We start from the raw sequence: 27,175 nt of genomic DNA on the forward strand, positions 1-27,175 counted from the left end.
CTTAGCTCAGCTGTTTAAGCACCTGTTCTGGCACACCCAGTCAGGCACAGGGGACCACAGTTTGATCCCCAGCTCCACATGCCTTACCAGGCACGCCCTTAAGGCAGCCTGAGCCAGCCAAAAAAATAAATAAAAATAAAATAGTTACATTCTCAATCTAGTAGCAATTTTTTCTTATATTATGAAGTTAATTTAAATTATGTGATAATAGCAAATTGACCAAACTTGTTAGAAAAAGCAAATGCCAAAGGGCCAGGTATATAGCCCAGCAGGCACAAGTACCTGCCTGGCAAGCGCAAGGTCCTGAGTTAAATTCCCAGTACCAAAAGAAAAGAAAAGAAAAATGTCAGAATTGCTGTGTGTTGACCATTTCTTCGCTTAGTATTAGGTGTACATTATCCTGGATACTTATTTTCTTGTATCAGATTCATGCATTTTGGGAGTCAGAAAGAGAGTCAGTAGAAATAATATGAAAGCTAAATATTTTATGGATAGGCTTCTCTTTACCAGATTTAGATTATGTTCAGCAGACCTCTAAATGTTTGCATTTTCCTCCTGTTCTGTACAGAGAGGCGTTCCTGCCATGAGTCCTGATGCCTTGACTCAGTTCCCAGCGGCTCCTATTCCAACTTTAAGTGGCTTTCCTATGACCCTGCCTGCCCCCGTGAGTCAGCCCACTGTGATGCCTTCAGGGCCTGCAGGCTCCATGCCTCTCAGCCTTGGACAGCCAGTCGTGGGCATTAACCTTGTTGGGCCAGTGGGTGGAGCTGCAGCCTCAGCTTCCAGTGGCTTCATGACCACTTACCCAACAAATCAGGTAAGTGGAAAAACTGTACATATTCTAAATAATCCTTGAAAGTGCATGTGTGGACAGCTTTTCTTCCAGAGACTCATACTGCTTGACTGTGATGAACTCGTGATTTTTATTGAACAGTATTGGGCTGGGAGGGCGGGGGTGTGGCTCAGTGGTATAGCACTTGCCTAGCATGTACTAGGTCCTGAATTCAAACCTCAACACCAGAAAAGTAAGAAAAAGGTATTAAAACAAAATTTATTTTTAAGCATTAAAATCTGAGTTTTAGGTGAAGAATTGTATTGTCGTTTATAGTGTGTTCATTTTAAACATCAAACTAATAAATTTAAATGCTTAGGTTGTATTTTTTGAGGAAACTGCTAACCCCAAAAATTAAAATACTTCAGTTAATTTTTCATTTCTCAGATTAGTAAGAAAGAAAATTTAAATGTAGAATATGTATTATCAGTGAAAATATATGAGGTAAGTGACTAATATACTACAAGTTCACTGGTAACACTTCTTTTTAAGTTGTAAGGATTGAACACAGGGCTTTTTCAGAGCACTATATCCCAAGCCTGATTTTTAATTCGCGTTTTGAGAATGGACTTTTTGTTTCCCAGACTAGACTGAAGTTTGTGATCCTCCTACGTTAGCCTCCCAGAGTGCCTTTTCCGACTAGCAGTCACACTACTGGGAATCTATCCACCAGAAATAGTATCTGGAATTAGCAAGGCTATACCAGGGATATTTGTTGTAACATTGTTGGGGCAAAACTTTGGAAATGACTAAATGGAAAAATGTAAAGTATTAAAATGTGAAATAAGGAAAAAATGTGAAATAAGCTCATCCATGCAGTGGTAAGTTAGTCATTAAAATTGAAATAGGAGGATCACTACAAGTCCGAGTCCAGTCTGTGTAGTGAGACCCTGTACTAAAGTACACACACACACACACACACACACACACACACACACACAAGGCTGTGCTTGGTGGCACGTGCCTATAATCCCAGCACTTGGGAGTTTGGAAACAGGAGGATCACTACAAATCCAGCCTGTGTAGTGACACCCTATAGACCTTGCACTAAAGTACAAACATAAATGAATAAATGAAATAGGCCCACCAGAACTGCATGGATGTCTGTTACACAATTATATATTTTTAAAGTACAGAACAATACAGTAAAAGCTTGTTCTTCTATAAAACAGATGTGTTAACAGTACTCTTTTTCCAGGAGCGTGAGCTTAGGAGTCAGTGTTTTACTGTTTACAAATATATGTAACTGATTATGAGGTGCCTCTGCCACTTTTGTAATTTATAAATATGTATAAAATGTGAATCAACTTTTAAGTAAATGTACAATTTGGCTCCCTTAAATTTCCCTTTTATCCCAAGAATGAATGCTGGCAATAAGCTATACTTTTTTTTCTCTAAATGGGAAATGAGTTAAACCAGTCTTTTCCTCTTGTTATCAGAGTATCTGAAAATGCAAAGCAGGATTCCTACCTTGAGCCCTTGTGTTACTGTTACATCTAAAAGGCATTCTTCTGGGCTGGGTGTAGCTCAGTGCCAGAGCTCTTGCCTGGCCTGCATAGTGCTTTGATTTTGATTCCCTAAGCCTGAAAAAAAGTTCTTAAATGATTAAAAGTAAACTGAGAAATGCAAATGGCACTCTTTGAAGCTGACAGCTTGAGTTGATTGTTTACTTCATGTCAGCTTGATGCTTTCTAAGTAAATGTCTCTCTCATTTAGGTGGGCAAGCCAGAAGATGATGATTTCCAAGATTTTCAAGATGCTTCCAAGTCAGGATCTCTAGATGATTCATTCACTGATTTCCAAGAGGTTCCTGCTTCTTCAAAAACAAGTAATTCTCAGCATACAAACAGGTATAAAAGAGTTGAACATATTTTATACTTACTCTCTTTGGAAAGGAGCATCAGCCTACGCAAAAGTAAGAGGAGTTAAGGCTCTATACGAATATGTTCCCTGATTATTCCTTCTAGTCAGACCTTTGCTCTTTGAACTGTTCTACTCTTTATCCACCTTAAAATGTAGATCCTAACATTTCCTCTCAGTGCACACCTGCTTCTTTTTCTTGTGTCTGTACTGAACATGTATGTATTATAGCTGAGTACATCTGTGCGTGTTCTCGTACTAGATCCAGGACTTCAACTGTTGAAAAGCTTTTTAGGTGGGAGCACACAGTTTCATAATGTACTGAAATGTACTGAAGTTCCACAGAACTCAGAATTTATAACTGCATATTCGTGCGTCATGTTGACATTAGTAGCTTTTAGCCTTCAGATTTCGTTTTCATAGACATTTGTATTTCTCCAAGTAGTAGCTTAACCTTGGGTAACTGAATTGATCATTATGCTATTAACATTTTTTATCTATCTATCTATTTATTTATGGTACTAGGAATTGAACTCAGGACCTTGCACTTGCCAGGCAGATGTTGTGCCACTGAGCTATATCACCAGCCCTAAGTACTTAACTGCTTACATCAGAACGCATTAGCTTTTTGGAAGCAAGATGATTTGGCTTCATTTGGGGATTTGCTTCTGTCAGAAGGCCCACTTCTCAGGTTTCTGCTTTTGCAGTTTTCCTCATCTTCCATTTTAACCAGTGGATTTTTCTTGACCCATGCTTCCCTACATTTCCCCTGAGCTAAGGGATGTGAATGGTAGAGAAGTACAAGCGAGGGAAGCAGATTCTTCTCATGTTGGGAAGGTGTCACATACATGTCAGCGCTCCTCAGGCAAAACGTACAAAGCAGAGACTGCCCAGCACCCCTGCACCAGCACCTGCGTTTTTTAACTCACAGACATGGGATGTTCCTGTCCCAGATCACTTCCCTTGAACAAAATATGTGTGTCCTGCTGACTCCTAACCATTCCATTTTGAATGACAAAAAATATCTCATTCACTGCATAAAATTAAATTCATCATTTTCTACTCAAAGCCAAGTAAAAATTTGTTAAATTATTACTTTCTTTTGTCACTAGTGTCACCAAATCAGAAACATATTATTGCCAAGGATATAGCTCAGTAGCACAAGTGCCTGCCTGGCAAACACAAGGTCCTGAGTTCTGTTCTCAATATATATAACAAGGAAACATTTATTTTTGATTCTTCATCCTTTCTCCTTTATCACCAGCAGCTTCATTGGATCTGCTTGTTATGAAGGAAAGCTTGTGTGTGATCTTGCTCCTCCCTGCTCTGTCTGCTCTTGCTCTTTCTGCACAGTTCATACTGCAACCATGCCACAGCGACCACGTATTAGAGAGAGAGAGAGAGAGAGAGAGAGAGAGAGAGAGAGAGAGAGAGAGACACACCAGGGCCTGGCAAGATAGCTCAGCAGTCTAAAGCAACTGCTTAGGCAAACTTAGGCAAGTGTGTAAGGACCATGTTTGATCCCTGGCAACACATGCCGCACCAGGCCCACGCCCAGGGTGGGCTGAGCCAGCCACAAAAAAAAAAAAAAAAAGACCCAATTGACCATATGCTCACTTTCTCTCGCTCTCTTTTATTTATTAATTTTTTTGTCTTTTCTGAGAGTTTCACTATACAGTTCAAGCTAGTCTTGAACTTACTTTGTAGCCCAAAAGGCCTCAAACTCACAGCAATCCTCTGGCCTCAGCCTCCCTAGTGCTGAAATTACAGGCATGCACCACCTTGCCCCACCAACATATGCTTTGAAGTTTCTGCTCTTTGTATATTCTGTTTTCTCTTTCTAATTAATGCTTGTTCCATTTCAGAAATCAGCTTAAGTTTTTCCTAACCCCTTTCTAGTAGTCCCTATCTCAAGTGAATGAAATGTTCTCCTTCTCTGCTCTCATAGCACCTTTTAATATCAAAGCTCTGAGTATAATTACTGGTTTTCTCGACTTTTTTCTATATACAGTGCTTACCCTATGAAGTGTAATTAGTAAAGCTTTATTGGATGAATATATTATTGTATGGGGAGTGTAAACTGAATTCTTCAAGTTAATGGTGTATTCCTTTGGTGAATATCTTCCTCAGTAGATGAAGTCAAAATTGAGGGAGAAACAAAGCTTTAAGATGCTGGCCAACTTGAGATGTATGGGCTGCTGGTCTTGTTTGGTGTTATCTCCATGTTTACTTTCATATACAACCATTGCAGCCATTTTTAGCATGTTTCTTTTAGAGTTCTGATTCAACTACCTCCATGTTTGTCTTGAATGAAAATATTTTGTTCGTATCTATAAATCCAGACTCATTATTGACTTGTTTATCAAATATATACTTAGTATTTACTGAGTGATACCATATATCATGAGAAATACAGAAGCAGGAACCATTTGCTACTGCAGAGAAACTCAGGTTGTTTTTTTATTTGGTTTTGGTACTAAAGATTGAGCCCAGGGCCTTTACACTGAGCTGTGTGCCAAGACATTTTTTCTGTTTTGTTTTGAAATGGTTTTGGTGAGTTGTTGAGGCAGGTTTTTAGCTGAGGCAGGGTTCCTCCTGCCTCAGCTCCCAGAAAGCTGGGATTAGAGATATGAGCCATTCATATTATCTGGCAATTTATATTATCTGTTAAAGGTCTGCTATTCTTTGTCCTTAAACAGCCCTGTGTTCCTGTGGGTTCTTCATTCTCATATTCAACCAAATGCAGTTTGAAAATATTTGGGAAGGACAGGCCAAACAAATAGCTCAGCGGATTAAAGCGCCTGCAAGCAGGCACAGAGGCAGGGGCTTTGATCCCTGGGCCTGCTGTGCCAGCCTCCCCACCCCCCCAGGGTGCGCGGAGACAGGCATTTGAGACTGGTCATGGTGGCGCGCACCTGTAATCCCAGCTCTTGGTAGGCTGTAAACAGGCAGATTACTACAAGTCTGATCTAGTAGTAAGACCCTGAATACCCTATAGACCCTTCCCTAAAATACAAAAAAAAAAAAAAAATCATGTACAGCAATTAACCACTAGGAAGAGAGTATGCAATGTGTTAATTATTGAAACTGTCCTACCAATTTGATTTGAAACTGTCTCATTGCTATTTGTTTCTGAATAAAATTATGGAAAAAAATGAGTAAAAAACTGCATCTGTAATGCACATGCATACTTTTTCTTTGTTCCATAAGCAGTGCAGCCTAACAAATGTTTATGTGGTATCTACATTGTGTTAGGTGTTAAAGTGAACCTGGAGATGGTTTGAAGTACATGAGAGGATGTGCATAGGTTATATGCAAATGCTAAATTGTTTTATGTGAGAGATTTAAGCATCTGGTATATAGAACATATATATATGCGCAAAAAATGAATTCCTATCACAAATACCTACTGATTAAAAAAAAAAAAAAAACCTAAAAGAGGGCCGGAGGGATAGCTCAGTGGCTTAAGCACTAGCCTGGCAAACACAAGGTCCTCAGTTCAATTGCTGGTATAAAAAAAAAAGTATTTTCTGACAGTACTACAACCCAGGTGTTTGAAGTCAAGATTTCAACAGATTCCTGCTTTTGGGGGGATGCTGAGCTTACCTTTATCTAGCTTTGGGCGATGGCCATCAGTCCTGGGATGACAATGGGAGCCATTGTCGTCATGTAGTGTTGTCCTCCTCTTATAAACATGCGAGTTAGACTGGATTGGGGCCTGCCCTACAGACCTTACTGTGCCATGGTTGAAGCTGTAAACATTGTTTTCAAATAAAAATTCATTTTCATAAGAAAAAACTGAATTCCTCCACGTGTAGTATGATAATCTGTATTCCCTGTTCATGTGAAAAGGAGGTTATTAAATCATGATGTGACTGGCTAAACTAAGTGAAACCACTTTGGGTAGTATTTTAAAGCAGAAAATGGACATTATCTGTCAGAAAAGGTGAAAAAGCAAATAAGATATTAGACTGTGGTCAAGAACATTGTTTGTTGGTGAGAAAATGAGTTTAAGAGGAGCCTTAGTTCAGGAATGCTTTATGATTTGTGCTGAAACCTGTAAAAGCATTTTAGGAGTCAGTGGCATGGTGAGAGGGATTGTTGCTGCTCCCTGGGCATCCCTGCAGCCGCTGTGGCAGTCCTGTTAGGTGCGGAGAGGCGCTGGGGGCTAGAGTTACAGACACTGTACATTGGACGCTTGGAAAAATAGTTGGACTCGGTATTGCCCTAGATATTAGAGAGGAGATGGCGCTTGAGCCTGGTCTTAAAATGTGAAAAGGGGCTTGCAGTACAGCTGCTTGCAGTGGTCTATTTAGAAAGTACTTGCTGTGATCTGGGAGCTAGAGAGCCTAGAGTGACCGGCAAAGCAGGCATAGCAATTGATAGAAAAGTTCCAAAAGGTTTAAGTTATAGGAGCTGGTTGGTTTGTTTTATTTTTACTTAGAGCAGAATATTTCTTTGAAATGTGTGTATTTAGCAGGGTGAGTAACTAAGTAAAACCCTCTACCACAGCCTTATGATCTCAAAACTTTAATGGATACATTAGTGGAAAAGCAAAACACATTTTTGATGACCAGATTCTTAGTCTTTCAATGGAATATAGGTTCATAAATTTTAATACAATATGCCTATATTACTTGAGTATTTTCATTAGTATTAAAGAGTAGAAATAACTTTTCATGCTTAGAATAAGTAATAGCTACTGTATATAACTGGCACAAACACTTTGATGGTAATTAGAGTCTTTTTAAGTAATAAGCTTAGAGAAAGAGCTGGAATGAAACATTCATTTACAGTGTGCATAAAATTATAGTTTGAGCCAGACTTTAAGTGGAATTTTATTTTGTTGATTTCAATCAGCAGTACTTCATTACCCAGATCTTCTAATTTTTCAACTTTATGAATATAATTTTTAAATTAATTCAATTAAATGTCACATTGACTGGGAAGATTGTACCAATGAGCTATAAAAGACTGTGGCTAAAATTAGTCATAGAAAATGAATGCATAGATCATCCATTTTGAGGGATTTTTACCCTTGGATGTTATCTTCTATCATTCTTCACAGTGAGCTGTAGTTTTAATTACTTAAGGAACTTGAGAAACTCCACCTAAAATGTGTAGATGATAACCTGTTAAATTGCCAAGATCAGATATGTAACAGCTGTTTGGTAGTGATTTGAAATTTTAATATTTCATGGCACTAAGTCCTAAAGCACTGTGGACCCGCATTAGCATATATGTGTGAGAGCCTGGCTTTTACCTTGCTTGTAGGCCACTGATAAGAAGATTTAAATGACTGTGGAAAGATTCTTGCTCCAGGGCAAAGATTTCAATAGAAATCCATTTATAGAACTTGTGTGTGTGGTATTGAATGACACAAACTGGCTTTAGGATGTAGTCATTCATATGTAAAGGTTGTTCTTCCAGGAAGCTGCCTGAGTCTGATAAAAGGAAAAAGGAAATAAAAGAGCATTTTTTTCATAGTATGTGTTCAAGCCTTCAAGAATTACTCACACAGATACTACTCATTACACTGTTTTTCTATCCGGTGAAAAATATGTCCACAAGCAATAGTGTCTTTATCTAATTTTGAAATGATTGTTGTTACGCTACAAAAGATAGCTTCTGGAACCACTGATGTGATCCTTGTAAAAATGGAAATTGTATTAACTCTGCTGTTGCTTGTCAGATGTGTGAACTTCTGCCAGTAAGCAATACAATATGATCAAAAGAGAAGAATTTACATGTTGACTTGAGCATCTCCTAAATAGATTTTTTTAATCTTAACTGCTCCACCTCTGTACTCTGAATACACCTTAGCGAAAAATTTATATTAAGGTTAATGTAATTTATTTTAGAATATTGGATTCTTAAAAAGATATTAGAAGGCCAAAACAGGAGGATCACTATGAGTCTGAGTTGCATAGTGAGACCCTGTACCAAATACATAAAATTAAAAAAAAAGATTTTGGATATGCATATTTAGATTCATTCATTGTTAGTTTTACGGACCTTAAGTTAAATTGCAGGAGATTACCATTCTTTAATAATCTATTTCAGAGCCATTTCTAGTCCATTATTTTTACCTTAAAGAATTATGGAAATGACTGCTGCCCTTATTCAGTTAATTAAGAAAGACATTGCTTGCACATTGTTTCAACTTCTGTTTTCAACAAAAATGGTGGTTGATGTGTCCAGTCCTTTGTGGTGTATACAGATAGTTTCTGACTGTTAAGGCAAGGACTCATGGTTTATAATCCCTTTGCCATTTTACCACCTGTTTGATGCTAAGGAAAGGATTGGCTATTCTTATAATTAATGCTTGCTTTTTTTTTCCCTTTAGTACCCCATCTTTGTTGGTACCAGTTACAGGAGCTAAAGCACTGGCTTCAGTGGATAAATATGCAGTGTTTAAAGGAATTGCAGCTGACAAGTCCTCTGAAAATACTACTGCTTTTGGAGGTAAAAACAGTTTGTAAGTTAATAAATCTGTGAATATAATTTTTAATTAAGTTGTATAAGTCTTTAAATGGTAACCTTGTATATGAAATATGTAAAATGCTCATCACATGTTAAGTATGTTTAGTTAATCCACTCTGCCTTACTTCCATGAACAATAGTGTAAAGCTTCCTGCCCATAATTGTCTGTCTTTCCGTCATAGAACCTGGTGACAAATACAGTGCTTTCAGAGAACTTGAACAGACAACTGAAAATAAATCTTTGGGTAAGTTTTCAATTCCTGAAGTAGACACATTATTTCCATTGTTAATAAGAGGAGATTAGCTCAGCAGACTAAAGTGCCTGCTTTGACAAGTGTAGGGACCAAGGTTCGATCCCTGGTCCCGCATGCCGCACGGGCTCTGCCCCCATGGCTCACTGAGCTGGTGACAGAGTCTGGGCATGGTGGTGCATATCTATAATCCCAGCCCTGGGGAGGCTGAAAACAGGAGGATCACTGTCTTAGTTACTCTTCTCTCGTTGCTGGGACAAATACCCGACACACAAAATGAAGGAAGGAAAGGTTTATTTAGCTCACAGTTACTGGAGGCTTCAGTCCATACTCAGCTGGGTCCAATGCAGAGCAGCACAGAGCAGAAAGCGGTGGCGGCAAAGAGCAAGAGTGCAAGGGAGGGGTAGCAGCAGCTCAAGCAGCTAGCTTCTCTTCCCACCTTACATTGTAATGCAAATTACCTGCCCCAGGGTAGGGGAAGTACTCACACCTATGGGTGCTTCCCAGTATTTACCCACCTATGGGTAATCCCAGCAGTACTAAAACCCATAATCCCAGCCTTGGCTCACACATAATCCCATTGGATCATGAGTTAACACAAACTCTAGAAGTCCACACCCCATGACTACATGAGGCTTTGGGGGGACGAGACACAAACCATAACAATCACCATGAGTCTGAGCTGCATAGTGAGACCCTGTACCAAATACACAAATGGAAAAAAAAAAAAAAAAACCCTGTCTCAAAATAAAAATACATAAAAATGATCTGACAGTGAAACTCAGATCTAAGGCCAAGTTTAATATCTAGTACCACCATTACCAAAAAAAAAAAGCCATGAGACGTGATAAAAGTGTTCCAGCTGAGGACTCAACATATGGTATGCATAGCTTTGGTAAAGAGATGCACGTTTAAGTAGGATTTCTTTTCATCAGTAGCACAGGTTTGTATTTCCTCTGCTCTTCATGAACATAAGCTCAAAATCATTTAAAACAAGCCAGTTAGCTGGTCAGGGTGGTTCACGCCAGTGATCTCAGCACATGGGAGGCTGAAGTGGAAAGATTACCTTAAGTTTGAGGCCATCCTTGGCTGCTTCATGAGTTCAAAGCCAGCCTGAACTACATAAGAGATACCCTGTCTCAAAAACTCAAAGAGCAAGGCAGATGTGGTAGTACGTAACTATAATCCCAGGACTCTTTGAGACTGAAGCAGGAGTATCTCAAGCTTGATCCCAACTTGGACAGTTTAGCACCTCGGCAAGACCCTGTCTCAGCATAAATAATTGCAAAATGCCTAGGATGTAGCGAAGTCCCTGGTTAAAAAAAAAAGGGAAGGGTGACCAAAGATAAGTAAGAGGAGGGAAGCAAGACACCATGCTAGTAGTATTTTAACAAGATCTATCGTGTTTGCATGGTGAGAGCTCTGTGGAATACAGGAGCAGCCAACTAGCATTTCGGAACTTCAGGGCCACAGCCAGAACAAAGCAGCATTACAGACAGAAACAGTAGCTGAGGGGTTGGGGAGATGGCTCAGTGGAATAAGCGATTCCCTGGCAAGCGCAAGGGTCTAAGTTCAATCCCTGGTTCCACTAAAAAAAAAAGAAACAGTAGCTGAACATGGTGGCCTGAATATGTGAAGATGCTGACATCAGAGTTTCATCATCCAGAGCTGAGGATGTAGCTCGGTGGTCGTGTACTTGGCTGCTATACAGAAGGCCCTAGATCTGATCCTTCGTATGAGGGAAAAAGAAAAAGGTGTAATTAATCATCTGCTTGCTCATCCAGGAGGAGAGGGCGGTCTGTTCCTGTGTGTTACTCATGTTTGACTTAGTCACCACTGTGCAGAATTGTCAAGGTTGGCTGTGGGCTTTATGGGCACTTGTCATTGTCATCATCTGAGGGCTTTAAAAGAATAGGTGGGAGTATAAAATGATCATCTGAAAGCTATATATATATATATATATATACATATATATATATATAAGCTGAAAGTATTTGTGGTTAAATTGTGCTATAAACTTGATTATAGAGTTTATGTAACACATAGGTCAAATTATGTCCTCCAAAGCTTAACTGTACATGTTATGAAATGTGTATAATGAGGATTTTCTACGGGAACCACAGTACCTTCTATCTTTATGTACCGAATAGTTGGGACGCCCTTCAGCAGTTACTTGTGTCCACCCTTTTGCTTGGGAAAGGTGGATATGTGGGAGTAAGATACTATCTCAGTTTGTCTTCTCTCCTTGCTGGCACAAATACCCAACACCCAAAATGAAGGAAGGAAAGGTTTATTTAGCTCACAGTTACTGGAGATTTCAGTCCCTACTCAGCTGGCTCTAAGGCAGAGCGGCACATGGCAGAGAGCAACCTTTCATGGAGGCAGCAAAGAACAGAGAGCATAGGGAGGGGCTGCAGCTCAGGCAGCTAGCTAGCCTGTCTCTCCTCCTTACCTTGAAATATGAATTATCTGGCCCAGGGCAGGTGCAGTTCCCCACCCCCAATAATCAGTCACAAACTCCAGAAGCTGCCCCATGACTACGTGAGGCTTTGAGGGAACTAGACACAAACCATAACAGATGTGATAGATACTTTACTGCTTAAGCATCTCTAAAAAGGTTATGCCACCTCTTAGGATATTCAGTCCCCTACAGATCTTAGGTTCCACAGATGCTTCCTTGTATTCATCAAAGCCTTTGGCATATAACAGCTGTTTTGTTTTGTTTTTTTTCTTTTCAGTGTCTATATTAGTCACTAGAAATAGAAAGATGAACCACAGAGGAACTTTGATTTGTTTTCGTGTACTCTGAGCAGTGTTGTCATCAATTCTTGGGCCAAGGCAATTCTGGAATAAAGAGCATTGGGGTTCTGTGTAATAGGGTCTCAGTGATCATCATGTATATATTATATCTGTAAAAGAAAGTAGAGAAAGACAGTGGTATCACTGAAATGTCAGCAGTACCTTCGTCTTCCTTTCTTAGGCCTCAACCCCAAATTGTCATTTTTGTTTGCTTGCTTAAGTAGCTAATTTTAGGGCCAGCCAAATAGCTCAGCAGATTAAAGGCCTACAAGCAGGTGCATGGCCCCGCCTCCGGGGTGCGCTGAGCTGGCAATTGAGACTGGGCGTGGTGGCGCGCGTCTGTAATCCCAGCTCTTGGGAGGCTGTAAACAGGCAGATCACTACGAGTCCAGTCTAGTAATGAGACCCTGAACACCCTGAGAGCCTTCCCTAAAATACCAAAAAAAAAAAAAAGAGTAGCTAACTTGGTTCATTGTAGGGGAAAATGTTTCTTCTAAATGGTTTATTGTCTTTTGATACTTGCATTAAAAACACATTGGCTTAGGAGTAAGGATGTAGCTCAGTAGTAGAGCCCCTGCTTAGCACATGTGAGACCGTGGGTTTGATTCCCAGCCCTAGAGAGGGAGGGGAAGAGAGGGGGGAGGAGTTGAAGAGAGGGAAAAGAAAAGAGAAAGGAAACTAGCTTAACTTCAACCAAGTACATTAGTGTTTGGAAATTTAGAAGTTTACAATATTGCATTCAGAGGTATGACTTCCTTAACATTACTGAATGACAGAATTTTACAGTATTTCTGTATTACTACTTGTGCAATTTAAGCTAAAGTTGAAGAGAAAAATGTTTTATGTAAAGAAGAAATATTAATGTTTTAGCAAAAAGTGGTCTTTCTTGAGTTTAAGCCCTGAGAGAGAGAGAGAGAGAGAGAGAGAGAGAGAGGCATAAAAGAATTCACAAATAAACTGAAAAGCTACCCTTGAATTAATATGGGTGCCTTCTGATACGCAGTCGTCAAATGACTGCAACTAATGTACCTGCCAAAAAGAAAAATCCTTTCTTTTGGAATTTATAGACCTACCTTTTCATTTCCTTTTAACCCTTTCACCCAGCTTACATTTCTGATGGAAAAGCTTACAATTCATCAGTAAGTTTAGTGTGCTGTGATTTCTTTTTTAAATTATAACAGAACAAAACTTGTCAATTTCACACTAACTTATCAAAAGTTTAGGCATTAATAAAATTGGCTACTCTATCTTTCATTTACAAAAATAATACATATGCAGTTGTCTAAAGTTCTGTAATATTTAAAAGTTTTACATCTGCATTTCCTACCAATTTGTGAAATTGACTTAGTTTTATTAGTGGTTATGTCTTTAAAACATCAACTACAAGAGACCTCCATGGGGTTCCTCTATCTAAAATTTCCCTAATAATATTAGATAGAGCTCTGTTGATAAGTTTTACTAGTGAATGGTTAAGTATCATATTGGGAATAAAAATCAGCTAATACTGTTTTGAATCTTTTTTTTCATCTGATCAGAGTATATATCACATTACATGAACGATATAAAGCTTATAATACTCAAATGCCAATTTTAACAATTGGATTCTGATTTTAAATTTATTTTTATAGCTCTGTTTCTCAGCTTTGGGAGCAATCTTGTTTTGAAGAAATTAAGATTTGTATTTTAATTTATAAATCTCTAGAAAGGGCAGTAATTTTTAAATAATGGAGTGTTTGGCTTCTCTGCTGCTTTTATTGCCTATTATCACCCAGTAGACAGTACTAGAAAACTAAGATCATCTGCATCCTAACATTACTTGTGAGTGAAAACCTTAGCATAATAATAAAGACTAGACACACTAAGAATCATGGCTCACACTTTTAAGAAAACATGCTTATCAGTACACTTAGATGGACACTTTCGAGAAAGGCCACATGCTTACAGATTTTTTTTTTTTCAATTACATTGTTTTATTTTTTTTTCTTTTTTTTCCTACAGTTTTATTGATAAACATATAGCAATGAGACAGTTTCAAATCAAATCGGAAGTACAGTACATTGTTTTATTTGTTAGTGTGAAGAATGTTTTACTTTTTTTTTTTGTTTTTAGTTTTTGTTTTGGGAGGGGCCATTGGTGCTGGAAATTGTACTTGCCAGGCAGGCGCTATACCATGGAGCTATATCTCTGTCTCAACTGCTTCAAAATGTGTCTTTGTCAGAGTGCTTTGCAAATAAGTAGCTACCTTTTCAAAAATTTTCCTCAAAGTGACCTTCAATTTCAACTGACTGTAGGATGTTTTCTTAGCTGCTTACTAATCAGCAAGTTAACAGAGACATTATATTTCTTGTTGCCACTTGCTAAGTGTTTCCTTGTTACCCAAGCAAGACCATTTAGTATAGTGGCTCATGATTCTTTTTTTGATGTAGGGGAAAGGGGAATTCACTGGATATTATTTGAACCCAAGGCTTTGCCCATTCTACACAAAAGCTCTGTCACTGAGCTACAGCCCTAGTCTCTAACGATTCTTAAAGTATTATTTGTTAGAAGTGTTATACCTCCTGAATATTAGGTACACTGTTTCTCTTAATGCTTCATTGTACCTTGGGTTTTTAAAAATCATGTAAGATGTTTTATCTTTAACAGCCCCTATTTCAACAGGATGTGTGTCTCTCAGGGTCCTCCAACACTTTTCTGTTGTGTACTTGACTGATCAGAGCAGAGGAAGAAAGTCTTGAGGACAGTACATATTTCCCCCCTTGTCACTGTTGTCTGGTAGGATTTAAACCATGATTAAGGTCAAGCCAGGAGGGAAAGCCTATACAATTATACCTGTAATTTTATATACTGTGAATCCTATGGTTTTCAATTTAGCATTTATTTTGTTGGGCTTCTTTGTTTTTTTCAGGAGAGAGCTTTGCAGAATTCAGATCTGCAGGAGCTGATGATGGTTTCACCGATTTTAAAACAGCCGATAGTGTATCACCACTAGAGCCACCAACAAAAGACAAACCTTTTCCAGCGTCCTTCCCCACAGGAACTTTACCACAGAAACCACCACCACAAGTAAAAAATCCTCTGAACTTAGCAGACTTAGATATGTTTTCCTCAGTTAATTCTAGCAGTGAGAAACCATTGTCTTTTTCAGCTGCATTCAGCACATCAAAATCAGTTTCTGCACAGCCTCAGCCAACAGGTTCTGCTGCGGCTATATCAGCACCAACATCAAATAAAAGTTCTACTCTGGCTGATGATTTTGGGGAATTCAACCTTTTTGGGGAATATTCTAGCCCAGCATCTGTTGCGGCACAAGATGACTTTGCAGATTTTATGGCTTTCAGTAATAGTTCTGTGTCATCTGAACAAAAGGCAGATGACAAATATGATGTCCTGAAAGAGGAAGCTAGTCCTGTTCCTCTAGCCAGCAATTTGGGCAGCACAGTGGAGGGCACGCAGAACCCACCTGCTGCTTCTGCCAAGTATGATGTCTTCAAACAACTTTCTCTAGAAGGAGCTGGACTAGGTGTCGAGGAATTGAAAGATAACACTCCTTCTGGAAAAAGTGATGATGATTTTGCTGACTTCCACTCCAGTAAATTTGCTTCCCTGAACTCGGACAAATCCCTGACAGAGAAAACAGTGGCTTTCAGACACACCAAAGAAGACTCTGCTTCAGTGAAGTCCTTGGATCTGCCTTCCATTGGTGGCAGCAGCGTTGGCAAGGAGGACTCTGAAGATGCACTCTCTGTTCAGTTTGACATGAAACTGGCTGATGTGGGAGGAGATCTTAAGCATGGCATGTCTGATAGCTCTTTGGATTTACCAACAGTTAGTGGCCAGCACCCTCCTGCTGCAGGTGAGGAATTGGTGAGATTGCTCTGGTGATGGTGATGGAGATTTCAGAGATGATTCTGTGGGTGTTAACTTACAGAAGAGTAAGGCTCTGGCCCTTTTCCTTTACTGATTTCTCATACTTAACCTCCTTATTGCCAGTCTCTTTGAAGCAGTGTTAAATTTGATTCTGTGGATACTTGGATATACTGATACTGTGACTACTCTGAAACTTAGATTGGATAGCTAAGATATTTTTATTTTTGAAATCCAGTACCAACCTGGTGTTCAGAGGCTCATAGAAACCTACTGCTAAATGAACCTCACATTGCCAGAAATTTTATAAAGACTTTTGCATTTTCAGCAGTGTTTCTTTATTTCTGTGAGCAAAGTCAGTGTTTCCCTCTCCTTTTTTCTTCTCTTGGGTATTTTTAGCAGCTGCCAATGCAGTATTCTGTTATAGAAAATAACTCTGTATTGGGTTGAGAAAGTAAAAATTCTAACCAGTTTTACTGCAGCTTGCCACATCCCCTTCAAAAGAGGAAGAGGGGGAAAGCTTACAGTATTTGTGGATGTTCTCTTGTGTCAGGGTTTGACAAGGAGGTGGGCCTGTGGTGTTAGTGGAATACAGGTAATGTTTTCAGTGTGAATGTTATTACTGGAAGTATTGAGTTTAACGAATCTGTAGATGCTAGTATAAGGTAATACTAACTTTCTGATGAAAAGCTTGAAAACACCTTATTAGGGAGCCCTCTTTAAATTCTGTGTGGATTTATATGTAGCAATTTATTCTCTTGTCCAACTTCCAATCATAGAACTAGATTCCCAAGTGTCCTAAGTTTTGTTTTGTTTTTTAATATGTATATAGAAAGATAAACCTATTTTGTGGCCTTTAATAATGAGAACTATCTCAGTATTACTGTATTATTCTAGGAAGTATATTATGCATCCTAAGGGGTTTTTTTGTTTGTTTTGGTTTTTTTTTACCTGAGAGAGACAGATAAGACACTCCAAGTTTAGAGGTTGAGGCAGAAATTGGGAAGTACAATAGCTTTCACATATATCAAATTGGTGAGTCAGAAAACGAAATTACATCTATCCTTGGGTTATTGAAATGGTGGAGGTTTTCTTAAGCTGGGTGCTAAATCAGGAGCAAGTTAGCAGAGACATTACATGTTTCATGTTGCCACTTGCTAAGGTGTTTTCCAAGCACAGTGGGCTGTCTGAAAAGCTCCTTGTGCCCTTGATTACTTCCTTTTTGAGTTTTTTTATACTCCAGAAAATTTCCTATCTTTTGCTGCTGTTTGTTTGATAGGGCGATTGTTTTCCTTTTTTGTATGAGCTGCTTGAGCCACAACACTTGATTGCAAAGTGCTCTGTTTTCTGAACAACACTCCAATTTTCATTTTTAAAATCTCATAATGTGTATACAAGCCTTTGGACTCTGAAGTTATTAATTAGAAGCTATTTTTCTGAAAACGAATCTATATTCTTTCACAGTGCCAAGCTAGATTCTTTATGAAATGAGTGTAATCTGAGGTGGGGTGTCTTTTTCTCCCCCCACTTTATTGGAGGAGGGGGCTTGGTTTTCTGACTGAGCTTGTTCTAACAGACCTGTTAAAATAATCTGCGTCGTGTTCTCTGTGTATGTGTGGGACATTCCCAGACTGGAACTTGTCGTGTGCAAGCCGCCTCTCTTCAGTGTGAGGATACTCCTAAAAGCAGATTGTTTCCTCCCATTGATGTAAACCTCCTGTCATAAAGGAGCAGTATCCCTTTAGAGCGGTTGTTAAAAGGGATTTTCTGACCAAGGAGCTATACCTGTACTGCTGTGGAGCAAAACTACTGCATAAATGTATTGGAGAGTGTAAATGGCAGGGATTTCCTCACCACAGTGTGGTTTTAATGGGTGCTCCTGTTCACAGTATCTCTTGCTTTCTCAGCGTGAGGGTTAAATGTACATCTTGTGATGGAAACAACAAGTGGACTGATGAAGTGAATAAAACCTAATAGTTTTCTGTCTGTGGGCCTTAATCCTGTGTGGAAACCCTAACTTAACTCTGAAGGGGATACTGTCTCTTTTAACCCTTGCTGTAATTCTTTGTATGAAAGATAGATAGTACTAATAACATTGCCTGATTTCTCTGCATATTATTACATTTAACCCTTTGAGTCCTTGCTGCATATAATTTTGACTAGGCTGCTCTTTCCCCCACTACTAAATTTAATCTCTCTGGCACTGAAGCATCTTGATTTTTCAGTCATGAAGATCATTGGTTTTGTTGGCAGCAAGAGCATACCCTTACCCACCGGTGACATTCTCAAAGGGTTAGCAAGACTTTTGTAGCTACCTACCTGTAAAGTAGCTCTTCATTGACGTTGAAAACTTTGTGTTTTAATCAGCGCCTTAATTTTTGGGGGGCTGCTTTTCTGATGTCTTTTTTTCAATTTAGATATTTTCTGTGTGAATGTGCCTTTTCAAACTTGCTTCGTATATTCCTCTGCCAATACTGATCTGCATGCTTATTCTGATGACTTATTTTCCAGCTCTTCTGTACCACTCTCTTTTGTGATCTGTAAGTCCTGTGTTAATAAATAATTCTTTGGCATATTTTGAAAGTGTGAGGATGTGTGTAATTTGTATTTTTTCAGGGTTAAAGAAATACCTGGCTGGTTTAAAGCAAGTGTGAAGCAATTGGTATCTCTTGAGACTAGGTGATTTTTCCCATTTGTTTTATTTCTTCAAACACCTATCCTAAGAAAGTGGTGGTGTATTTCAAGCTTTGTCCCTTATACTTCCATTGGTGTGAGTCCTTAATGTGGCATTGGGTTGAAATATAACTTTAGGGCTGGGGCTATAGCTCAGTGGTAGAGGGCTTGCTTATGTATAAGGCTCTGGGTTTGATCCCCATTACTATAAAAAGAAAAAGAACTTCAGACCTAAAAAAGCTTACATTAATGTTATAAAAGGACAGAGGAATGTTCTTCACTATAAGAAGGTAGATTGTATTTTATTATGGAGTGCCTATCTCTATTTGTATTACGTTGTGAAGAGAAGGAAGATGTAAGAGTTGAGTACTGGGAAAAGGATACAGTAAAAACTAGATATTTCTAAACTTCACTTAAATCATAATATGGCATTGGGATGGACTTCTGAGTACAGTACATGTGAGCTGAATTTAAATTGATAATGTACGTAATGGAAAGTGCTTGGTTAACCTTAAGCAGGAAGTCGTCAGTACTGCACTTTGAGTTTGAAATTGGCTATGTCATCCAATATTTGTAGAGTATTTTCATTCTGACTTCAGAATGTATGAGAAAACCCCTTGGTTGTTTTTTACTCAGAATATGTAAAGCAAGTTATTAAAACAATTTTAGTTATGTCAGACAAAATAAACTTTAAACTATTTTCATTTTTAAGAAAACTATTTCTAGACAAAAAAAAAAAATAGTCCAAACTTAGAAATTACTATATTTTCTCCATTTTGGAATGTAACACATAGTGCAAAACCTTGGGAATAGTATTGGTTTTTTTTGGGTCAGAAATGCAAAGCAGCAAGCCGGGGAGACGGCTCAGTGGAATAAGCGATTCCCTGGCAAGTGCAAGGGCCTGAGTTCAGTCCCCAGTTCCGCCAAAAAAAAAAAAAAAAAAGCCCTTGGATAAAGGACTATTTTAGTAGTATAAGATTTTTATTATAAGGATCTTAGTTCTTAGTTCTTTATTTTTTAAGAATTTGAGAAAGAAATGAATTCTTTTGAACAATATACCTGAAGGATCACTTTCATATCTGAAATATATCAGAAAGAAAAAAGTTACTCGTTGGGGTTTATATGAACTCTAAGCTGTGCTTGCCGTTCAAATTATAGTGTTTTCCAAGGCATAATGTATTAGAAAGTTGAAAATTAAGTAATACTGGTTTTAAAAACCTTGTATAATGTATTGCATTTTAATTATGATGAGTGCCAGTAACAACTTTGGAAGAAGAACACCTGTTACCTCCATGGAGTGCTAACACCAGCTGCTCTGCATTTAGGCGTTTCCCTGACCACCTGAGACCTCTTTATTTTAGTTCCTTTTTGAGCAGAAGTGGCTATCACAGTATATGAAGAGTATATTTACAATGTGAGCAATTAGTTTTTCCTGGATATCACATATTTTTACAGGTAGTTATAATAGTCTAATACAATGATATAAAGTTTTTTATAATAAAAAGCTAAAGAATTCTGTGCTCATAGGTTCAAACAAAAGAGTTATGTTTTCTCAAGTGTCAAGATATAGAATAGTTAATGGTTGACTTCTGTGTCAGTGCCTGAGGAAAAAAATTAAATAAATATATTTCTGCCCTACAGTCACTCAGGACCTTGTGCTTGCCAGGCAAGTGCTTATTCTACTGAGCTATCTCCCCGGCACTATAGTCACTTTATTGTTCATGTTACAACCTCTGCTAATTTTTAGAAGTAAGGGCTGGAGATACAGCTCAGTGGCGTCAGCACCTACCTGGCAAACACAAGGTCTGAGTTTGATCCCTGGTAAAACAAAACAAAACAACCCTCAGCACAAAATAATTTTTAGAAGTAGCAGATGAGCACCAAAGGAACACTGGTAATCAAAGCTGTGCTAAATCCTAAATTCAAAAAAATGTAATTATTTTATTTATTTCTTGAGGTAAGGTCTCACTGTATATTACCCAGGCTGGTTTCAAACCCCATCCCAGCCTCTAGAGTAGCTAGCACCATAGGCGTGCAACCTAGTTTTTTGTTTGTTTGTTTGTTTTAAACTCATTTATTTAATTTGTTATTTGCCATGCTGCGGAATAAACCCAAGGCCTTTGTGTATAGTTGACAAGAATTTTTACCATTGAGTGATACTATTTTATTTTTTTTTAAAGCTGCTTCTAGCTTTTTTTATTTTTGTGTCCTTTGAGTATTTTTGATAAGTGCTTTCAGAAAATATTGGCTTGATAACATGGAGAACATGAAAGTGTCATATACTGTGCTACAGGAAGGTCTTGGAAAGGCTGCCTTGTGCCTGCTTGGCCAAAAGGCCTCAGGTGAAATTGCTATCTTCTGTGCTCATTTGGGGTCATCTTAATGAGGTTTTTATTTTTTATTTCGGTCAGTCTCACAGTCCTGCTGTCCACCCTAATGTTCTTCCTTGGCCACTTAGCCTCCTTTGACTGAAAATATCTACAGGATTGCCATTTTCCTTTATTGAATTTACACTAACACAGATACCCATAGGTGCTGACAATTAGTGTGAATACAATTTAAACCGTAGCATTATGGGAGTCAGGACAAAAGAAGAATGGAAGGTTTTTGTGCAGATCAGAAAATACTGGAAAGGAATTGTACAACAGCATTCCATGGCTTGTCACACTGTACTGTTGTCACTTTTGTTCCTTGCTTTCACTAGCAACGCTTCAGGTGTTGGGGATTTATAAAACTCAGGAAAATCAGGTTTTATAGTTAATAGGGAATTTTCTGTAAAAGTAGAATAGGCCCACAGGTGGAGAGAAATGGAAATGTACAGATATGTAATGGTTTGCTTTGGTAAGGAAGTCTGGATTAAATCAGTGTTAGAAACCAAAACGTGTTTTTTTAGTCCAATGAACATTGTTACAGCTACTTGAAAATAGTGGAATTTGCACATACATTTCCTTTCTTCTTTCCCTAAATTCCTTCTTGAAAACCCAGTAACTCTGAATCTCTAGACATATACAGCTTTAGAAAATGTTCACAGGAGTGGGGATGACCTTTTGTGTCCTGTAGTAGCCACTCACATTCTTGGAAATACCTTGTTTTCAATGGACAGCATCAATCAAAAGGGCTTTCAATAGAGGTTATGGAAGAGACTGATAGGGCTATTTGCCAGCTTATACAAGAAATTCACGTCTTGATTTGTGATCCATGATGGAAAGCAGATTGTATAGCTTATTCCTTTGCCCTCAGTAATAGGACAGTCCTGGTTGCAAACAAATACATGTGTTAAAGCACATAGTTCTGTGTATTATCTGTGTGCAATTGTGGTTCAACTTAGCACAGCCTAGGAGCTCTCCAGTGGAATTGGAAATGCAACACTGATTCTCTGTTCACGTTACTGCATTCATTTTCCATTTTCTTTTTATTTTTCTCTTGCAATCTTCACAATTCAGCTCTCAAACTGGAAAAAAAAAAAAAAAACCCTCTATTGTAACTTCAGTGATTACAAATGAAGTGTGGGTTATTCTACATCATTTTTCCAGGCCAGTCTTCTGCCACTTATGTTGTAGATATTACATAATCTTTAATATTTTTAAAGGCATCATATAATAATACATATAACTGGACTGCTTAGAAAACATGGAACTGTTAATACAGGAAATGAGAATTTTCTTTAACCTGCTTTCAATGAATTGACAGCCACATTTTTTCTTAGAAAATAGCTTACAATAGCTCAAGGGACTAAAGCACCTGCTTTGGCAGAGCACAGCAACTGGGGTTCAATCCCCAGCGTGTTGTGCCAGCCTCGCTCCCAGGGCGAAAGGAGATGGAGATTGAGACTGGGTGTGGTGGCACGCCTATGATACCAGCGCTTGGGAGGCTGGAAACAGAATTACTACGAGTCTGATCTACATAGTGAGATCCTGTAGACCCTGTCCTAAATACAGGAAAAAGAAAAAGAAAATAGTTTACAAACCTCTATTAAGAAATACTACATTGATATTATTTATAATAGTAAGGTTTAGAATAAGTGTTGTGTAAATGTTCTGCCATATATTGCTTAATCAGTTTTAGCATTTGTATGTTTAAATGCACCTTTTTTCACTGTTAATAGCCAGTAAATGAAATAGTAAATTTAAAACTCAACTTTAAGGCTTAATTTTAATTGAATCTTGTATATTAAGTTTTTGTTTTTGCTTTGGGGAAGGGTCTACAGGGTGTTCAGTGTCTCACTACTAGATCAGACTCGTAGTGATCCACCTGTTTACAGCCTCCCAAGAGCTGGGATTACAAGTGTGTACCACCACTCCCAGTCTCAATCTTAGCACACCCCAGGGACACAGTCTGCACGGCAGACCCCAGGGATGGAACCCTGGTGCTTGTTCCTTGCTTGCAGGTGCTTTAATCTGCTGAGTTGTTTGACTGGCCCTGCTTTTTGTTTTTCTTGAGACAGTTTCACTGTGTAGCTTGGGCTGGCCTCATGCTCTACAGTCCTTGTGCCTCAGCCTCCTGAGTGCTGGGATTTCTGATCTGTACCATTTTACCTGGCTTATATTTACTTTTTTTTTTTTAAGTTTAAAATATTTTATTGCAAGACTTTTGTTTTGTTTTGCTTTAATATTTCATTTGGCCATTTCTGTGAATTGTGCTATTAGGCAAAATATGTGCATAGCATTTTTAATAAAAATATGATTTATGGAAGGCCTGTATAGTTAGAAAAAAGCTTAAAAGTCCTTCAGCAGTGCTAATCCTTACTGCTTTTACTGCCTTTTTACCTGATTATGTGAGTCATTTCAAATTTTTAAAAAAATTTCTTTCCTGTTACATATTTCACAAAAGGGTCTCTTAATTACCATAGCAATTTGACTGCAATGTGTTTGATCTAGAGCTGTCATTTCATTAAATTTATCTTTGGTTTCTAGGAAAATTGCTATCCTCTAATTGGTGAGATCCTGGAAGCAGTTCTATTATTTCCCCAAACAGTTTTCTGGTAGGCTCTAATAAGAGTATCTGTCTTGTGAAACACTTCTGACTGTACTCCTTGAAGCCTAGTCTTGTGTTTAATTGCATGTGTTTCCTGAGTGTCACCTCACTTGATTATGCACACCTGATCCCTTTAAATGGTATGAGAGGGGCTGCAGTAAGAGACTAGGAAAGCATTTTGCCTAAAGTCTAATTTCATTCATCCTAAACTATTAACTTTTCACTTGAATTTTTCCCTTCTGTTGAGTAAGCCATATTTGAAGGGTATCATTTGCACAACAGAATTTTAAAATATACATCATTCAGTAAAAGATACATTTCACTGGTTGGCTTTTCCTAGCATTTTCTTTATTAATTTAGTGACAACAGCATAGAGAAAAGGTTTGGCATATACTGTTAGAAGAGCTAGTCCTACTTTCATGAACTGCAGAATTACCGTGAAAGCAAGAAAAAACTGACCCAGGACTGGTTTGTCTGTCGACTGAGTTATGAAAATCTGGGTCACAAAGCTTTAGAACCCTTCCTTGCAAATAATACATGTGGTAGTCAAAGACATTCAGCCATGTTTCCTCATGCACAGAGACTAAAATGAAATGAATGCTTACCAGCCCAACCAAATGGCAAGTGCTATGGTGAAAGGTGTTTCTCCACACCTGCTACTTTCAGTCTCAGCTGGTTTTACTTTCTGAAAATGAGCAAAAACCTTTTCCCTCCTAACAGCATTAAAGTGATTAATTGGGTTTTTACTTTTACTTTAAAATAAGTTCATTTTAAACCCTGAAGCAGCAGCTAAATGTCAGATTGTGGTGCTGGCAACTGTGTAAACAACCACTATCTATCTGTATTAGGCATTGCTCTCTAGGCTCTGAGCTGGCCTTCATGCACATTATCACGGTTGTTTATGCTAGCACCGCCCTCCTAAGTACGAGGTCTTCTCAGTTTACAGATAGGCAAGCCACTTTTTGGAAATAGGAAGAATTTGCCTAGTGTTCATAACTAGGTGGTAAAGTTGAATTCAGATCTAAGTATAAAACCTACGTGCTTTTTGTTTTATGATACCTGTTAAATTATTTAAACATAAATTAAGAATGCTTGTATAATAAGGCTTTTCTTATTTATTTATTTATTTATTTTGGTAGAGCTGGGGATTGAACTCAGACCCTTGCGCTTGCCAGGGAAGCGCTTATTCTACTGAGCTGTCTCCCTGGCCCCTATTTTTTTTTTTTTTCTTTTTTAATGTATTTGGTACAGGGTCTCACTACACAGCTGGGACTTTGCTTTAACCTCCCCAGCGCTGGGATTACATATGTGCACCACCATGCTCAGTCTCTGGGGCCTGCTCAGTGTGCTTGGGGGCAGGTTTGGCGCAGCATGTGGTGCTGGGAATCGAACACTGGTTCCTGTACTTGCCTAAGCAGGTGCTTAGTCCACTGAGCTGTCTCGCCAGCCCAAGGCTTTTCTTTTTTAAAAAATGTTATTTCATAACAGTTTTTAAGTGGGGTTTCTCTTCTAGAAGTGTTCTTTTTTTAAATGGGGGGGTGCATAGTTGAAGCAAAAACAGGTGCCTAATAAGTCCAAGACCTTTACTTCTTTTTTTTTTTAAGGGCTACAATAGGTTAGATTAATTTTTCTTTCCTCATACTCCATCACAGCAATATGACGTCCAAATTGACCAAAATAACTAGGTAAGTAATTGCTTGATTAAAATCTCATATTTGGCCTTGACTGAGACAAGCTTCCTAATGACTTTATTAACAGTTAAGTGACATCATTTATATTTCAGTTTTGAGTAGCTGTCAATTTTTAATTAGTTTGTCTTATATACATTCATGCAATCATGCCTTAAAGAAATATTTTCCAACCACATCCAGAGAAAAGAAGACATGTTTTAGGTAGGAAATATGTAAGTACATTTATAAAGGAGCAATTTATGAAATGACCTTAGTCTGAAAGGCATATACCTTGGTAGATAAACATCCTATCTTTCTTGATAATGTTTATATATGAAGAAAATAAGTCTTTATAACTAAATGCCAATTCAATGTTAAGATCAGATGTTATAGCCTAACTTCTTTAATTTTGGTAGAAGCTCTAAATTTAGTTACTCCAGTATACCATAAAACTAATCAAATGTGTTAGGCCTTTTGCCTAAATTATCAGCTTGCCTCTAATTTTGGGGTCTTATTTCCCTTTCAGATATAGAGGACTTAAAATATGCTGCTTTTGGAAGCTACAGTAGCAATTTTGCCATGAGCTATGACTGGTCAGACAGGGACGATGCATCTCAGGGCAGAAAACTCTCTCCATTTGTCCTCTCAGCAGGAAGTGGATCCTCCTCAGCTGCCTCAGTTCTTCGAAAGAAAGAAACATCTTTTGGCAGTTCTGAAAACATCACCCTGACGTCTCTCTCCAAAGTAACTGCCTTTGTAAGTGAAGACAGTCTTCCAGAGACTACCTTCCCAGCTTTTGCCAGTTTCACAGACATGGTTCCACAGACCAGTGAGCAAAAGGAACATGAAAGTGGAGACTATAAAGATTTTACAAGACAGGACCTGTCCGCAGCAGAACAGAGCCAGGAGGTCATGTGTCCAAGCCCAGCTTCCAGTGGGGCCTCTCTTGAAACCCCCAAAGAATGTTCAGATGACTTCGGAGAGTTTCAAAGTGAAAAGCCCAAAATCAGCAAATTTGACTTTTTAGTAGCCAATTCACAAAGCAAAATGAAGTCCAGTGAAGAAATGATCAAAAGTGAGCTAGCAACCTTTGACCTTTCTGTTCAAGGTAAGTAGTGTCAAGGTAGACTTTACTACTATAGATTCTTGTAGAAATCCTTAAAATGTTGACTGCTGCCTTAGCAGGAAGTAGAGTTTTCCATCTTTTGGAATCAGGATCAATGACAGATGACTGAATTGAGGCCAAATCAGTATGTCTTAGACAACCACTTTTGGAGTAACTATAAATATATAGCATAAGTTTATGGACTTGTTTGATCAGAATAAAAAACAGACTAAGCCAGAGTTCTTGATGCACACCTACAACCCCAGCATTCTGGAAGGCTGAGGCAAGAGAATCATAAGTTCAAGCCCAGCCTGTGCAACTTAATGAGCCCCTATCTCAAAACAAAAGGTACTGGGGATATAGCTCAGTGCAGATCGTGGGTCTAATCCCTGGTACTTTAAAAAAAAAAAAAAAAAAGCAAACCAGGTGATATCTTTTTTTTTTTTTTTTTTTTTTTTTTTTTTTTTTTTTTATAAAAAGGAAGGAGCCAGCATGATACGACCACAGTTATATCTCTCTCTTCAGACGGTGTCTTAATCCTGAGGCCACGATGTTGAGGCCATGGATCCACATCTGGCCTGCAGATCTGTTTTGATAGATCTATAAAATGTGAAGGCATTGCTAATACTTAACAATTACAAGATTTCAAAACCTTGGTTTCTAG

General features: G+C 38.3%; 1 protein-coding gene across 10 annotated transcripts in view; it reads left to right on the plus strand.

Moving 5' to 3' along the window:
- Positions 1–27,175, plus strand: part of Synrg (synergin gamma) — a 78,789-nt gene that overhangs the window by 30,651 nt on the left and 20,963 nt on the right. For 6 of the 10 annotated variants that reach the window (XM_023703116.1, XM_023703117.1, XM_004642996.2 and 3 more), the window contains 6 exons: positions 569–817; positions 2,549–2,682; positions 9,039–9,157; positions 9,358–9,420; positions 15,131–16,078; positions 25,933–26,514. In XM_023703116.1, the coding sequence (XP_023558884.1) occupies positions 569–817; positions 2,549–2,682; positions 9,039–9,157; positions 9,358–9,420; positions 15,131–16,078; positions 25,933–26,514 (2,095 nt within the window). The remainder of the gene's footprint in view (positions 1–568; positions 818–2,548; positions 2,683–9,038; positions 9,158–9,357; positions 9,421–15,130; positions 16,079–25,932; positions 26,515–27,175) is intronic. The other 4 variants (XM_023703119.1, XM_023703121.1, XM_004642999.2 and 1 more) reach the window with 2 other exon arrangements.

The sequence above is a fragment of the Octodon degus genome, unplaced genomic scaffold (genome assembly GCF_000260255.1).
Source record: "Octodon degus isolate 3935 unplaced genomic scaffold, OctDeg1.0 scaffold00164, whole genome shotgun sequence".
Lineage (NCBI taxonomy): Eukaryota > Metazoa > Chordata > Mammalia > Rodentia > Octodontidae > Octodon > Octodon degus.